The sequence below is a fragment of the Clinocottus analis genome, unplaced genomic scaffold, assembly GCF_023055335.1.
Source record: "Clinocottus analis isolate CAN_PGR_092001 unplaced genomic scaffold, fCliAna1.0.p SCAF_9, whole genome shotgun sequence".
NCBI classification, from domain to species: domain Eukaryota; kingdom Metazoa; phylum Chordata; class Actinopteri; order Perciformes; family Cottidae; genus Clinocottus; species Clinocottus analis.
The window spans coordinates 7,469,347-7,485,881 of NW_027176251.1; the positions used below are offsets into that span (position 1 = coordinate 7,469,347).

General features: G+C 45.2%; 2 protein-coding genes across 3 annotated transcripts; both read right to left on the reverse strand.

The window, feature by feature from the left end:
- Nucleotides 1-1,309: 1,309 nt before the first annotated feature.
- pianp (PILR alpha associated neural protein) lies at nucleotides 1,310-8,779 on the reverse strand. Of its 2 annotated transcripts, none has more exons than XM_068568927.1 (6): nucleotides 8,692-8,779; nucleotides 8,118-8,174; nucleotides 7,517-7,923; nucleotides 7,069-7,147; nucleotides 3,490-3,636; nucleotides 1,310-2,856 (listed from the first exon to the last, which is right to left on the reverse strand). In XM_068568927.1, exons 2-6 carry the CDS (start codon nucleotides 8,126-8,128, stop codon nucleotides 2,835-2,837), a joined length of 666 nt encoding a protein of 221 aa, XP_068425028.1. In that variant the 5' UTR covers nucleotides 8,129-8,174; nucleotides 8,692-8,779; the 3' UTR covers nucleotides 1,310-2,834. The 2 variants fall into 2 exon arrangements, with proteins under 2 accessions (XP_068425028.1, XP_068425029.1); XM_068568928.1 differs by lacking the exon at nucleotides 8,692-8,779 and adding an exon at nucleotides 8,491-8,578.
- A 526-nt stretch (nucleotides 8,780-9,305) lies between these two features.
- On the reverse strand, nucleotides 9,306-16,300 carry si:ch211-154o6.3 (uncharacterized protein LOC563854 homolog). The gene is made up of 13 exons (XM_068570217.1): nucleotides 16,059-16,300; nucleotides 14,420-14,538; nucleotides 13,735-13,970; nucleotides 13,295-13,418; nucleotides 12,921-13,042; nucleotides 12,286-12,372; nucleotides 11,880-11,969; nucleotides 11,553-11,641; nucleotides 10,647-10,869; nucleotides 10,400-10,522; nucleotides 10,083-10,248; nucleotides 9,782-9,870; nucleotides 9,306-9,623 (listed from the first exon to the last, which is right to left on the reverse strand). Exons 1-13 carry the CDS (start codon nucleotides 16,146-16,148, stop codon nucleotides 9,523-9,525), a joined length of 1,659 nt encoding a protein of 552 aa, XP_068426318.1. The 5' UTR covers nucleotides 16,149-16,300; the 3' UTR covers nucleotides 9,306-9,522.
- Between the last annotated feature and the right edge of the window lie 235 nt (nucleotides 16,301-16,535).

Genomic DNA, 16,535 nt, shown 5'->3' on the forward strand with positions numbered 1-16,535 from the left:
AGAAGGGGGCTACCCGTTAGGAGGTCAAGTCATTAATTAGGGCATGTCCCTAAAGAGACTAATGTATTATAGAGCTGAGGCTTCCCCTGTGCGCAACCAGCATGTCTACACACACACACACCAAGCGCATTCATATTTCATGCGTATGTTTTGCCCAGAGCTTCTATTTCAATGTCAAAATTGCCTGTTGGAATTGCCAGCCACCCTTGTACCTCCATCACGCAGTCAGAATTGCCTTCATCGTGCCGGCCCCACCCTTCTCTCACTCTTTTGATTCTGTTTTCTGTCTAATTCTTCGCTCTTCATCTTGCGTGACATTAATGGTGGCAATTATCTGACCAGCAGCAGTGAGAGGGAAGTAGACGACAGGGAAATTATGGTCCTGTTTCATTTAACCCTGCATATTTCTCTACGAAATCCGTCCCACCTCTATAAATAGGGGTGTTAATTCCAGGCAGTGTGATTGAGTTTCATTGGTTCACAGTGGGTTTTTTTCACCAGATTGAAGCTGTGATTTCTAACAGCTGTTCACCTCTCAAGTGTTTGTTAGTGACAGAGGGTGAGCTGGCCCATGTGTAATGTTGAGAGAAAGCAGCAGGTGAGTCCTGTGTTTGTTTTAAAGAATGTGAGCGATGACTCTGCATACGTGAGTTCACATCTAACTTCTGCATTAGTGTTTGTTGTTTGTCCGCTACGGTTCACAGAGTTCTGCAGCGTCTGCTGGTATGCGTATCATAACTAGACGGTCATTAAAATTTCTGAGTGGAACAAAGGCAATCAATTAGTTTGATTGATCAGATCAAATGCCCAGAGGAGATGGAAACAGTAGCTGTGCAGCAGACTGGAGGGGATAATCTCAATGGACACAAGTGGCACTTCTCCTCTGGAGCCTGCAATACATTTATTGACATTTGTCTGAAAAACTGTACACAGAGGGAATTCTTGCTTGGCATGCTGTTAATCTTTCTGAAGCGAGAGGAATCCATAAGAGGTGAGGAGATAAGGAAACGCTTCAGACGCAAGCAGTCGCCTTGTTCTTCTCCCCCTTTTCAGCTGCTCCTCACTGGTAAAAACATGATTGGCACATACAGTACTTTCTGATTCCAAGCCCATGCTTTTAAAATCAATGCAAGCATGTGGACTAAATGTTCACTTCAGGGAGAAAAAGATTAGGATACAGCAGTAGCTATTAAAAAGCACATTGTAAGCTTTATCCTTCTCCATAAAGCACCGCAGAACGCACAGCTCCCAGGCGACTTCATTCATCACGCATAGAAATAAACAGATAGACGCAGAGCTAAAACGCCAGTGTTGAGTCTTTATTGAACTTCCATGGTACAGAAAGACCACATTTCTACAGGAATGCTACTAAAAATCACAAGACCAGATATCTGGAGGATAGCATGAGCCACACATGATGCTACCGGCACTGTCTGTAGTGGAAATATGTGTAAGTGGGGGGTTCATGTGTCAAAGCTGCTTAGAAAAGTTGGCAAACAAACTGACATTTGGCTTTGAAAGGTTCGATAAGACATCACTCACTGATAGATGAAATATACATTTATGAATAACAGATGTGAAGCTACTCTCACAGGTTTTTTTCACTGTGTACATGCAGATTCATTGGGGGAGACAGAGATGATGCTTCTTGAGCTACTGCTTTCCTTTGGTGCACCCAAAACAGTTGATATACAGTGACTTGAGAAGTGCTATGAAGAGACATTATGGTGGTTTTGTCTTCCAGATTAAGATACTTGGCTGTCGAGTGGAAAAAAAAAAATCCTTTTCATGGTAACATCAGTCCTTTGATCACGCGTGCAGTTCACAGATGCTCATTTCCATGACAACATAAATCTGTCTTTGTTGTGCACAATCCAAAACCTTTTGGGAGTCATTGATTTTCAACACTAATGCCTCTATCCATTCCCGCTCTGAATATTTTGTCTCCGCCTCTGGAAGTACTATATGCTTTATACACCTCTAACACAGTCCAGCAGGAACAGAGGGTGCTCACAAAGGCTCGACAAAGAGGTGAACGTCAGCCAGATAATTAAGAAAACAAATCATGAGGAAAAACTAAAACAAAACAGACTCCTCTACACATTGCAGAGGAAAAAAACACACTATTTGCATTCCAGGCGCCCAAAGCGGGGAATAAACAGCAGTTTTTGGAGCGTGACATGTTAAACACATTGCCTGTTGGCTACAGCCGTGCCAAACAGCTTTGTGAAATACCCCGTTCAGTGTTTGGAGATGCTGAGAATGGCTTTTTAACCATTTGTGAACCAGATACAAGCCTGCTGAACTGAATTTGAGTGTAATTTCTTGAAAGAACAGTCCGCTGGATTAGAATGAATACTGATCATCTTCACATGTGCAGCCATATCACTGGAAACAGTTGTGGAGGCACAGGTAATGCATTACAGATGACATGGGATGTTGCATGTCTGGTAAACTGCTTGTTTGTGAAGTAGTCATGGCGGGTCGATGCGCAGAGCAGTTGGTTGGTTTGAATGAGCTCGGGGCCATACAGGGGGTGGAAAACAGAGAGCAGGTTACAGCGACGCATGAGCTACATGAAAGACATTTATACCAAGCACCGAGGAAGGAAGGAAGGAAGGAAAGGAGGAGGGCGATGGGAGGCAGGGAGATGTGTTTGGGTTGTTTGACCTCAGGGAAGCCCAGGTGTTTTGTGATGGCTGGATACCTGGGACCCCTTGATTCAATTCACAGTTTTAGAGAAAATAAACGGTGCCGCGGGCACACCCCCTGGTCGTGTTGATGTTCCTCTTCAGGCCCGGAGGAAATGTTTACCATATGGAAAAACAGTCACCTCAGAGGTTCACAACTGGGATCCTGACATGGCAAGAGACACAGAGAAGAAGAGTGAGCGAAAACAAAAGAGACAAAAAGGAGGTTGTGGGAAGCTTTTGGGAACTTTGAGGATGGGAGCAGAGGGAGCGGAGGAGAGGAGCAGGGAGGCCTGAAGCTGGAAAATTGGTGTACACCCAAACGGAAAGCTGCATCGCAGGGGACTGAGAGGGTGGTGAGGAGAAAAGACGGAAGAGGAGGACGGTGGAGGAAAAGCTGATGGGTGGAGGGGGGGGGGAGGAAGCGAGCGGGAGCACTGGAGTACAGCACTATAATTATCCTGATTGAGATTAACTTTGAATACCCTCAAATAAAAAGCATCATGGTTGGGGACTGGGGCCCAGTATGACTCATCCGTAGAGGGAGTTTAATACACTGATACATCTTACAGCAGTACCAACACTCCAGGCCTGAATACTCCTCAGAGAGTACCACTACCGCCCATTTATACTCCACGTACATTCTTATAACACAACGGAAGTAATAACGCTGCTTCCCACACACATACACATAGAAGCAAACTTTTGATGTAGAGAAACTCAAACATGCACATCAGACTCTTAGCCTTAGACACACACACATTTAAGACTGCGCAGGGCTGGTGAGGCGACTCATTACCTCTCCCTGTCGGTGAAGGAGGAGGAGGTGCTGTGCAACGTCTGCCGGCTGTCCTCCGAAGCGAGGGAGCGAGGGAGCGCGAGCGAGAGTGGGGGGGCCACGCCACGAGAAAGAGGGGCTGGATGCTGGGAACAGCTGTGATCATAACTGGGAGAGAAAGATGACACAGATGGGGAAGATGGGGAGAGAGGACGGAGGGAGGCAATAAATTGGAGGGGACTCATGGAATAGGGATGGATGGGGAAAGGGGAGTTGGTGAAAAATTAGACAGAGCGATGGGAAAAGACAATGTTGGAAAGAAAAAAAAGAGAGAGCAAAAAGAAGGACAGGAACAGAAGCCAAGATGAAATGACTCAAAGGAAGTTGGAGGTTTAGAGAGACAGATTACAGTAAAAGAAGGTTAGAGAGGGAGAGACAGGGAGCAGGAAATGATGGAGAAGCGTGGAATTAAGGGAGACAGACAGAAGCACAGATAAAAACAGCAGAATAAGGAGAAAAGACAGAGGGGGAGAGACAGAGAAACAGCGTCAGAGACCATCAAGAACAGGCGAGCCATTTAGCATCAGCGAACACATTACTCTGCCACTGTGTGAGAGAATTAGTGCACTCATCGGACTCATTAAAACGCTGTCAGCTGAGGGAGGTGGGGAGGGGTGACCGAGACAGGGAGGAGGGAGGGTGTCAGGAGGGGTGAGGGAGGATGCAACAAGGTTAAGGAATGGACAGAAGGGTGACGCGTCATTATTTCAGTGAGGAAGGTGAAGACGGAGAGCCACAAGTTCACGCTCTTAAGAATACTTAGGCGCACACAAAAGCTGTTCTTGTAGCCATAAAAGCCATCCTGCACCCTCATGTTCCCTCAGTAACACCTGTTCTGGCTGACTCCTCTCTCTGCACACACACACACACACACACACACACACACACACACACACACACACACACACACACACACACACACACACACATAAACATTGTCACGCTTGATAACATTAGCCACACTCACGATTTTAGGGCTAGGAAAATCACTGAGCACATATGCCGCTCTTCTATAATCATAATGAACTGGATGCTGGCCAATTTCCACTATAGGCTATCATTTCAGTCCATCTGTACCCCCTATCCCGATCATGTCGCAGCACTCTCTCCATCTAACACATGGCGTTATTTACACATTTATGACACTGAAGCACGAGCCAGTCTATAGAGAGGGGCTGCTGCCATGTCTCCAGCCTTGAATCTCGGCAATTCTCACGTTTGTAGGGCCACTTTGGATCCACCAGCTATGTGAGGTTTTCCCCCATGGCGGGGGCCGCTTGAGTAAGTTATCGAAACAACAGCGAAGGCAAGTCTCGGGAACAGAGAGAAAAGGGGGTTTATCGTGTATCAGCTCACAGCAAGCTGGAGGATTATCTGTGGATCAGCAGTAGGACTGGCGGTGCTGGAAGAGATAGGAGACTGGTGACGGAGATAAGAGGAGTACCAGCTGTGCAAAGACCGGCAGCATTAGAGCAAGGCAATGGTGATAACTGGAAGTAAGTAAAGAACATGAAGAAAGAAGGGAAACACAGGTATTCAGAGACAGAAAAAAAAAAACCCTGAGGGATGATGGGAAAAAGGCCCAAGTGGGAGGAGGGAGTGAGGGTTAGAAAGAGAGCGAGTGGAGATAATGGAGGAGTGTGGGAGCAAAACAGATTTTAAAGGCACAATTCATTCCGCTTACTTATTTATCAGTTGACATTGTGAATACAATAGTCTTACTTGAAACAGCTCACAAGAAGAGCAGTGGATTATCTTGAGTGACTGCGTCACGAATCCCGGGGAGAGACGTTGCGGTTGAGTTTTTCAAATGTATTAAATTGTCGCTATATTGAGATATATTTTGATCATAGTGAGAAGTCAGACATCTCTACTGCTGATAAAATGCAAACTTTACCTTTTTAAGAGAAAGCACGAAAACATAAATGTGAAGGAGAACAAATGTCACAGATCCCTGCAATAAAATGAAAAGGATACAATAGATGTGTAGGTAAAATGAGCAGACACCAGAATTACAGTAAGGAGCAGAGTGAAAGTATAAAAGGGTGAGAAAGGATTGACAAAAGAAAGAGTGTGAGATGTCTGAAGAGATGGAGAGAGAAGTCCCAGTGGACAAATAAACTGGTGTTATTGGTTTGATCAGCAAAGCGTGGAAGTGCTCCACTGCATCACATAGATGACTCCCTCTTTATAGTTAATGGCCATGTGTGCCACAAGCACTTCCTACGAGAACTGACAACGTAAAGTACACAGACCCCCCCGATCCTCCCCCCCACACACACACACCTTGTGTTTCAATGCTGCGAGAGGCTTAATGGCGGGTGACGCCATGTTACTGTTCAAGCCTGTAAGGCAACAGATCTGTTTTTGTTTCCAGTTCCATCCTAATAGTTATAGTAAATGTTTAATCATTGCAACTCTAATGGAACCAAATGACACATCTGTGCCAACTGCGACTTTCGGGAACACAAGTGTTGTTATTAAAGTCGTTAGTAAGCTACTATACGGATCTCAGTTTAGGGAGGAATACGTAGACACATTATGTAATCGTGGGTTTTGGGTTAGACATGACCGACCATCAAACATGCACATGCAAACACATCTGCAACTCTCAATGTCTTATCTTCACTAAATCCCTACACATCTGGCACAATTCATCAATGTTCTTGACCCATCAGTGGGCAGAAAGGGGTAAGTCTCCAATTTTACAGAACAAAATAAACAAACAAATTGTCTTTAAGCTCCAGTTTTCAAAACACACGATACTTCAATCTCTCAACAGTAATGCACAGCCTCGACTAATCTACAAATCAGCTGTTCACAAAACATTTCACCACTCAATACTAAGCTATTTCTACCTCCGTCTCCTATTCAGTGTTTGGATATGTCTACGGATTATAACCAAGAGAACGAAAGATTAGTCTCCCCAAGATCGTTTAATACTAAAGAAGTACAATTATCACGCCATTAAGAAGATAAAAAGCATCAAATTTGACGAAATTATAAACAAAAAATCCCAATTTTGTGTCACAGAAAAATGCTTCCTGTGCTTTCCCCTTTTGTAAATCATCTCATGACCCTTTAGGGAGAAACCTCTGTTCTTAATGAATCTACAATCGATCTTAACACATCTCTGTATTACTACGCTATTCCTAAATTTAAAAAAAAACTACTTTCTCAGAGCAAATGTAATCAAGAAGGTCGACAAATACTTTCAGACACAGCATCGAATTCAAACTCAAACTCTGTCTTAAACTACCCAATTTAGAAATACAAAATGCCGTAATGTTAAGGGAGGCATCCTGTGTTGAAGCTCACACTGAACTGCACATCGCTGTGTGTGGCATTAAAATAATACATTTTCTAACCAACAACACACCACTTTTCCATGAAAAAAAAATCAGGAGAACCAGTGCTGCTCTGCTGCTGTGTGTCTCATACAGGGAAAGATTGCAAAACATTCACTCCTATTCAGCAATGCCCACTTCATATTTATATGGCCACACGCACGCAGGCACACAGTATTTTGGAGATTCCTACCAGAGTTTGGCTGCAATGACGACTGCCGTAAGGATGAGCAGCGAGGAGATGGTCAGGGTGACGTAGAACTGAGGGTCCACTGTAACACACACACACATATACTCATAATCTCAGATGACCACGCATAATTGTATCCAGAACAAAAAGAAGAGATCAATAAAGCCAGCTGGAACATCATATTGAACGTGCGAGACGCCGTCCTCCAACTCTATCGCAAATCCAATGACGTCTTGTATCTTGCATTTTGACAGCGGCCAATTCCTCCCGTGAGTGATGAGAACTTTATTAGGCATTCCCCGCCACAGACTCAGCCAGCAGCGCACAACAGCCTTCACACTGGTGACAGCTAATTCCCTGGAGGACTTGCGGGCATGTGTGTGTTCACGTGGGCTTTGGCTCATGGCTATCTTTATTTAGAAATCCTTCATGTGCATCTCCTGATGCCCACCTTCCTCAGGCTCCGTCTCCTCCGCCTTCGTCCCTCCGTCCTCCACTCCCTCCAGGTCCTTGGACTCCAGCGGTGCCTCCCCTCGGGGCTGCATGCTCGCTGGCCAGTTGGACTTGGTGGTGCTGGCCTCCGGCTGATGCCCATGCTGGTGCAGGGGGTCAGTTTCCTGGCTGGAAAGGAAGTGATAGGTCTCATCCTCCAGAGGCTGCGTGGGACCCCAGACCACCGCCCACAGAGGCGTGGGAGTGACCTGGGATGTGACGGACAGCTGGGCCGACAGGGCGTCCGCCTGCTCCTCGCCCTCACTATTGTCACGATTACAGGTGGAGGGCTGTGTCACCAGAGCAACCAGGAGGATGGAGACGAGGAAGCGGAGGGCAGTCAGTCGTGCGACAAGAGAGATGGAGCTGGAAGAAAAGTGGAGAAAGAATGAGAGGTGGTGGACAGAGAAGTTATCTGAGGAAATGTATTGTCCACAGGCGTCCCACACAACCTCATCAGCTCAGAAATTGATTCTTATGCCAGTCATCACTCAGAGTGACATTTTATGCATCAGCACCCCCATACATCCCTCCTTCACCTCAGTTAATATCCATCTTACCATCTCTCCATCGCTTCGCTCTGTTCACTGAGACTCTGCTCCTCCGATCATCTCTCTCTGTAAGATAGGACAGAGGGGCAAGAGAGGGAGAGAGCGAGGGAGAGAAAGAGGAGGGTCCAGCTTTTCTTCTTCTTTTATGTCACCGGATAAAAAACATGTAGACACCAGCCGGAGTATTGGCTGAGAGCCAACTCTGTCATTTTTACAACAAAAAAAAACAAAGAGAAGCAAACAGACTCTCCTGGGCTTTTAAATTTTACGCTCAATTATGCGCCACATGTTTGAACAGAATCCACATCTGCATTTAAAAACACCCAGAAGTACATACACATTGTTCGTTCTGTTCTCTCACACACATTTACAGTGCACACACCTGAGCCCAGTACATTAATCATCGTTAGAAGCATCATGCACGGAGCCAATACTCTATGTGGCACTTTGCGTGGAGAAAGGCAACTTCCTCTTCAGAACTGTTGCCTAAACGCCACAGAAATGCCACTTGGAGACACACGAGCACACCGGAGACGGACACAAACACACATGCACTCCGACACATATCAGTTATCATGCCTACCTCTGGCAGTGAAGAGAGGGAATGAGAGAGCGAGACCGAGAGAAAAGGGGAGATACAGAGAGCAAGTGAGGAAAAAAAGCATCGGTTGCCTTAGCGACTGAGACATGCAGAGTCTGCTAGAGTAAGAGAGGGGAGAGAGAGAGAGAGCGATGTAGGGAGGGCAAGAGACTGTAGGAAAGAGATTTAAATGCTAATTATGTGTTTTAAAAAAAAAAACTGGTTCAATTAAATGGACACAGAAGAAAATAAATTAATTTGACGAGGCAAACAGAAATGATACTGAGGATGACACTGGTAAGTTCATTTTAGAGGCAGGAGGTTAAAGAAAACTCTTCAATTAGGTTTACAAAAACAGGCAAGGACACCCCAGAGAGCAAGAGACAGAAATACAGACAGCAAAGCGGAGGAGAAGGAGGAGGAGGAAGAGGAAGAGGAGGAAGGAACGGGGGGAATAAAAGGCAGAATAGAATTTGAATCACATTCATTTACACAGGTGGCGCTGGCAGAGCGGGGCGATGGACTGGTGTTTGAAGAGGACGCAGGGTCAGATTTAAATGAACAAAAAAGAGACAAGTGAGGCACATTTGGAGGTGAAAGTCACGAGGCGACAGCTTTATTGTGTGTGAAAATAATATTTACATAGAAAACAATCTGCCTATCACTCACACTAACACACTCACAATCTGCAGCCATACGCTCCCCTCCAACAACGACACTCGGTCTGTCACACTTCACTCCCCTGCACCCTCCTTCGCTGTCACCATGATCCCTCCCTCTCATTTCCTCTTCATGGCTGCAGGCCGCCGTGTCCTCAGCAGGAGAAACCGGCACTCACTGGAGAACGCAGCGAAACCACGAGCCGGACTCGGCATCCTTTGCACAGTCAGACCGGCGGTTTTTTGCTTCGTCGTCGTCGTCGTCATCCTCGTAATCTAAATTTGACAAGGAGGTCATGAGGATTCGCCACGACGCGCATCATCTAAAAATGAACACGAAAGTGAAATCTGCAATTTCGTGGTTACTCATTAGGCGTGCCAGTCCGTGAATGAAGACACGAGGACGTGTGAAATTGTGATGTGTGTGTTTGTACCGTCAGTCTCCTCGTCATCCTCTGTGTCCCCCTCTGACTCCAGCAAACACGACTCCAACCGACTGTCTCTCTTCGCTGTGACATCGCCCCTAAAACAGTCACACCCACAATAATTAAACACCTAATACCAATAGAGGTGTGTCAAAATCTGTTACATTCATTAGCACCTCATAAATCCCAGTACAGTTTTAGAATTAGCAGAGCAGTTGACCTTGGAATAAATATGCAAATACAAAATATAATTGGGCAGTTTAGATTAAAATTGTTTTAACCGAGTGGTGTTGACGTGAACTGTGCCCACCTCTGCTTCCCAGAACTTGGGAGTTGCTCCCATACGATGAGGTCGCGACCTCCTGTGACCCACCGGTGGTCTCCGCTCCCAGTTGTCCACGCCGCGAAGCAGAGGATTCTGGGAGCATCGGGCCAGGTCAGAGAGGCGAGGTACCGACACTGAGGCAGAGAGAACACTAGAGGGAGGAGTGCGAGGTGAAGGAAATGGGGGTCAACAGAGGAAAACAAAGTGCTTTCGATTTTCTCTTAAATCCTTCATGTGCTCTCTCACGCTCTCTTAGTGGAGCAGGTTACTTTTGGTCGCACGCGGTTTACTCTGCGACTCACAGTTAAGAGAGCTCTCTCCATTCGCCAGATCATAGCAGGAGCCAATTAGGAGGCCTCCTGTTTGGTGAACACAATCTGTTATCCCCGTGATGCTGTTGTGATTGGTCAGCCTGGAACTGGTTCCTGTGATAATTGGACAGATGTTAGGTGGAAGGATTATGCAAATGTCCTTCATCTACCTTCCTCTTTCAGTCATCCTGACACACACACACACACACACACACAGTCTGCCCATTCCAGAGCTCACCGGTCCTCCAGTGCAGGATCTTAAGCCAGGCTTGACCATGAGCCAGGAACGCTCTGTCTCCCCGTGGGCTGAGTGTCAGCCGCCCGGCCGACCCCCCTCCGCAGCCCGTCACCTCTCCGCCCCAGTGGTGCAGCAGCCTCAAGGGGTCTCGATCCGAACACCGGTTCTCCCACACTGATACTCCTCCATCGGCCGTGCCGCTGAACACCAGTGGACCCTGAGTCTGTAGAGGGCACACGGTTGTCATGGTGATCCGTGTCTTTACCCTGTGTGTGTGTGTGTGTGTGTGTGTGTGTGTGTCTCTATCGTGTGAGAGAGAGAGAGATACACAGAAAAAAGGGAGCGCGAATGTATGTATGTTTGTGAAAATGGAAAAGTGTGTGAACAGTTTCAAAATGTACAAGTCCTTGTTGGTTATGAAGGGATTGTGCGCTTTGCATGATAAACAACAAAGAGGATGACAATGATGTGCGATGCTTTAATGCTTTAGGCATATTTTGATGATTACAAATTTAAGAAAAGGAATGTGCATATGCAGCTCTGTATTTCAATATTAATAAAAGAAAGGCTTTTTGCTCAAAATATGTACAGTATGCTTTCTAAAATTGGCTGAGCTCCACGGCTTACATCTCAACAAATATCTTTGATTTCCATTTGAAAGCAATAAACAAGGCACGCTTCTGTGAGGATAAGAGTGTAGACATATAACCGTTTGATTTTCTGAGGAGGGGCTTTTTCACAAATTAAAAAATACAAAGGTTTTAACACTTTCGACAGCTTCTTCAGGAAAAGAAGCATTGGTATAATTTTTGTGTCAGTCTTTAAAAATAGGCTGAATATAAAAACAGAGTGAGCAGCCTTACTGTGGACAGCACATTGTGGCACGTCGGCGAGTGACCCACCCACCTGGATGGAAGTGACTGCTTCCTGGTGAGCGTTGATTGACTGGCAGTTTTCGAAAGTGTGCCAGCTCCAGGCTTGAACTTTCCCCCCGTCTGAGGGGTGACAGAGTGTGAGGTTAACGTGTGCTGACAGGCAGTCATTATTGTTGGTCACGGTCAACCCACCTGAGCCCAACGACCTAATCTGTGTGCCCCCATCTCTCTCATTCAGCCCTGCCGGCAGATGATGCCGACAGGTACAGAAGTCGATTTTAAGATACAAATACTAGTCGAACTGCCATTATTCAGTTCACTGTGTCACTATCTCTTTGATTTCCACACAAAAACACACCTGATCCAGTGATAATGTAGCCGTCTTCCTCCGCCGCAAAGCAGAGTGCAGTCACAGCGTTGAACGTGTAGAGAGACTTAACACACTGCCCTGGAGGTAACAGGAAAATACTAATTTCATTGACAGTACACAGACCACCAGTCACACAGGCATTCATTGGTTATGAGGCACACTCAGACACAGACACGTTTCACAGACAGAGCCCCGAGGCTCAGTCTACCTCAATATATACAGTGTGTATATATGTGTGTGTATATATATATATATATATATATATATATATATATATATATATATATATATATATATATATATATATATATATATATATATATATATATATATATAAACACACACACGTGTGTGTTTGGTGTGTGTGTCTTTATGTTTGTGTGGTTAAGCATACCAATGCTCAGGGCCCAGATCTTCACACAGCAGTCTGCCGAGCCACTTAAAATAAACCTTTCCTTGTCGGACAAAGACAGGGACCGGGCTGGCAAGAGGGCAAACACAGACAGAAGAGGAGGAGGAGGAGGAGGAGGAAGAGGAGAAGGAGGATGAGGAGGAAGGAATGGGGATCAGAAAAAAGAGAGAGAAGATGACAAAAAGATTAAGCAGAGAGAAGGCTGTAAATAAATGATGATGTTCAAAAAGAGGACAGATTGCAAGAAAGAGGCTTGATTTAAAAAAAACAACAACCAATAATGAGTCTTCGAACACAGTGTGACTATTAGTTCGACTGAGCTGCATCATCTCGGCAGTGCACTTCTCAACTTGGTGTTTTAAGTAAAGGGAAGCAGGTGGGGAGGGCGTGTGGGAGCAGAGCCGAAGAGGCCGTTGGAGTGTAAGTGATGGAAGGCTGCCTGCTTCAGACAGACAGTGAACTCTCCAAAGTGTCGACTGAGGTTATCTCTCACTGGAGTTGATCTGATGAACTGCTCCTATAATTACCAGACTGCAGAACACAGGCGTTACTCAGCTGTAGTCGTGTGTGTGTGTGTGTGTGTGTGTGTGTGTGTGTGTGTGTGTGTGTGTCCTCACCGAGCCTCTTGCAGTACTCAGGTGGAGGCGCAGACAGACAGGTGACTCCACCAGAGTGACCCCCCAGGTTCTTCTGCTCCGTTGCTGTGGGAACGTGCCACACCTTCACTGTTGTGTCTCGGCTTGGAGGAGGGAGATGGACGGAGGTATGGAGGGAGGGAGATCGAGCGAGTGAGAGAAGGTGAAAACAAGCAAAGTGAAAAGCCGTTCGACAAAAATTGCCAGAGATTTGTGCCGTGGCATCGAGGCAGGAGAAGAAAAACAAATATGTCAGACAGCGGGGAGAGAGAGCGGGAGCACATCAAGTGATAAATTAGGCAAAATATTCACTTTGCACATCCATTATGCAAATCGAGGCTTCTTTCCTGCTTTACCTTCCAGAAACCACCAGGTTGTCAACAGCAACCACACAGGTGACTATGTCATTGTGACCCTCCAACAGCCTCAAGCGAAACTTTGCCTTCTCCCAGGACGATTTGAGGGATGCAAATTCAGCTTCTGCAAGGAAATGATTTGTCCAATTAGCACTGTTGACTCATCAGCGTCCCAGTTTGTTAATCTACACAGTTCTTCAATATGGATTAGTCTGCCACCGCGAAGCATCGGACTAATTCAGCTCCTAGGATGCAAAACGTGGGTCCTGCCTCCAGGGAAGCAAATGCAGCCTCTTGGTTTTAATTCTGGCAGCCACATGAGCTTATTAAGACACCTCAAGGCTCACATGTCTAATCTGATTTTAGATGTAAATGACAAGTCGGGGCACTGCATTGTGCTTTTCACTGCCTGCGATAATAATTATCTTAATGAATCCAACCTTCCTGTCGCAGTTGCTGCTCCGTGTCAAAGTCAGAGCAGCCTCCCGACGCGTCTCGGTCGTGATCCGACACCTTAGCCGGCTCCTTCCTGTCCTGCTGCCCGCTTATCGTTGCTTCTCTTCCTGTTTCCGTCTGCCTGGCAGCTGGCGTTGCTTTAGCTTTGGACTGCTCTTCTCCCTTCAGGATCTTGGAGGCTGGAGGCGTTTGTGATGGAAGGGCCTCGGGAGCATCCTCCCTGTGCCAGAGCAGAATAGTAAGGGTTGAATGAATAATCAAGATGCATAGGCACATGGTTTACTTTTGCGACGGGGATACCTGTAGAGCATTTGCGAGTCCCACAAAAACAAAACCAGTACTTGTTAATGAGCCCCTAGTCCTCGAAAGAATACGAGTGTTTGATTCAATTTGATGTTAATACCCACACAAGCTGATTGCGGTGATCAGCACAAAACCCTGAGGGGCTTTAATTGGGAGAATGACATCCCTGAATGATGTTTACATGACACATTATGCATAGTAGAAAATTCCCATTTTATTAAAGCGGAGCAGTATTTGACCTCCAGTGTGTTTAGATAGAAGTGCAAAAAAAGATCAAACGCTTCAAAGTGAATGTTGTTGCTTTTGAAGAATTATGTTTCTCTCCATCTGCCCCCTCTTGCTGCTACCTCTCCCTCACTTCCTTACACTTGTCTTTTCATCTTCTCCTTTTTTCCGTCTCCCACAATCCCGAGAGTTTGCTGCGGGCCAGAAAGCTGCAGCTGAAGCTCAGCCAATCTGGAACGCAGCTCCGCCTTCCTGGAGATCTAAAAGGGAAGAAGGCACGAGATTGGTTGTAAACCAAGCCACTAATCCACTAGTTGTTTATATGCACAACCAACATCCTCCGCCTGTCTTGATTTATTAGACTGCAACTGGCAACTGTACTCCTGTCTGATTCTGAGTTATGAAATATGCATGAACGAGTGAATCGGGCGTGTCAGTTTGATCTACTTGACAGTCTTCTGCGTTAAAGGAGCACTTCACCAGTTTTAGTTTTACAGAAATAGGGGGCACAGAGTTTAAATTTATTTGATAAAAATCCTCATTTGATAGTAGAAGTCCTGGATTTAAATAGCCCTGGTGACATATATGAATACATATTGTTTCTAAATGTAAAACAATGTCTGCATCATTTCAATGTTGTGAGTGTTCTGGTTTGAGTTTATTATATGTACTATTGTGTACACTGTTGGGTAGTTTTGTCAGTGAAAACATTATTTATAAACTCATCTTGTGTCTGAAAAGTAACAAATGTAGTGATCGTAAAAGTAAAAAGATTCACCTCTAAAATGTACTTTCATGAAGTAGCATAAAATAAAAATAAGGACAGTACGAGTTTTGTGTTAAGCCTAAATACATAAACAATTTCTGTCTCTTATTTACGAGGAGATCTTTATTTCTATTCTAAATTAAGTGTAATCCTACTTTTTAGGGGATCTATTTGTGTGTGTTTTTTTTCCATTTTTACTAACATGTTCTGATAAATTGTGGCCCATTTGATAACACACTATAAATTCAAACAGAAGAAATGCAACTTTTTCACAGAAATTAATTATGGGTACGGAATGATCCTCAGCTGTAGCGTGCTCATTTATTTCCCTGTTTCCAATTAGGAGATGTAACAGCAGTGCAGTAAAGAAGAAAAAACAGTTGTAGGGCATGACAATAATTTATAAAATGACTGAGGCCCCTGAAGTTTCTGATATTTATGTTTTCTGATACACTCTGCTCAACGGGAGAGCTTTCCTAGGGCTAAAGCTGTCAAATTATTCATTCCACCTCTTTCATAAATTCATGTTAATCATATATTTTTCTTATTTATGGTGTTATTCCTAGTTCAAGATACCTTACTTTACAACGTCGTAGCCTCACAAATCCCAAATTAAAACATCATCTTGATTCAACCATGTGAGCTGGGCTACAACATGCCACTTCGGATATACTTTAATGTTGTGTGTATCAGCAGCGCAACTCAACTGAATGTTCTCCAACCTGTGTCAGCTGGTGAAGATGGATAATGTTTTTATTTCACATTTTGACTGAATGTGTGTCTGAGCTGTAGTAAAATCCTCGAGTCATAACCTGTTGTTGCACTTGAGGGAAATCTTTTGAGGATTTACAGAAGACACACACACACGCACGCGCGCGCGCACACACACACACACACACACACACACACACACACACACACACACACACACACACACACACACACACACACACACACACACACACACACACACACACACACACACACACACAGGCAGATGAGGAGTTTTTGTACCTTGAATCTCTCTTCTGGGGAAAGACTGATTTGTATTTCCAGATTTCCAATCTGTCTCAACTTCTTCTGCAGCTTCCTCACCTCCCCCATCTGAAGCTCGGGGCAAAACGCTGCCGGTTAACTGCACTTTAAACTGCCTGGCTGACTCGCAGGTTGTCAGAAAGTGTCAAAGACGCACCATTGGACTTTAATGAGAAGTCTGAATCTGTTTAAATAAACAAAGATGCATGAGACAGGCAGTGTGTTAGGGAGACGTGTCGCCGGATGTTGACGATACAGTTGGTCTGTTTCACTGTCCTTACAGCGACACTGTGTGGACAGATGACATGTTGCATTGACAAACAGGAACCATTACATATAATAATAAAGTACAAATAACGTTCTCTTGATTTCCCTTTAGTAGACGCGGGTGTGTCCGGTGTTATATGTTTACTTGGGGTTTATTCACAAAACAAATCTCACTGACTCAAAGACCTT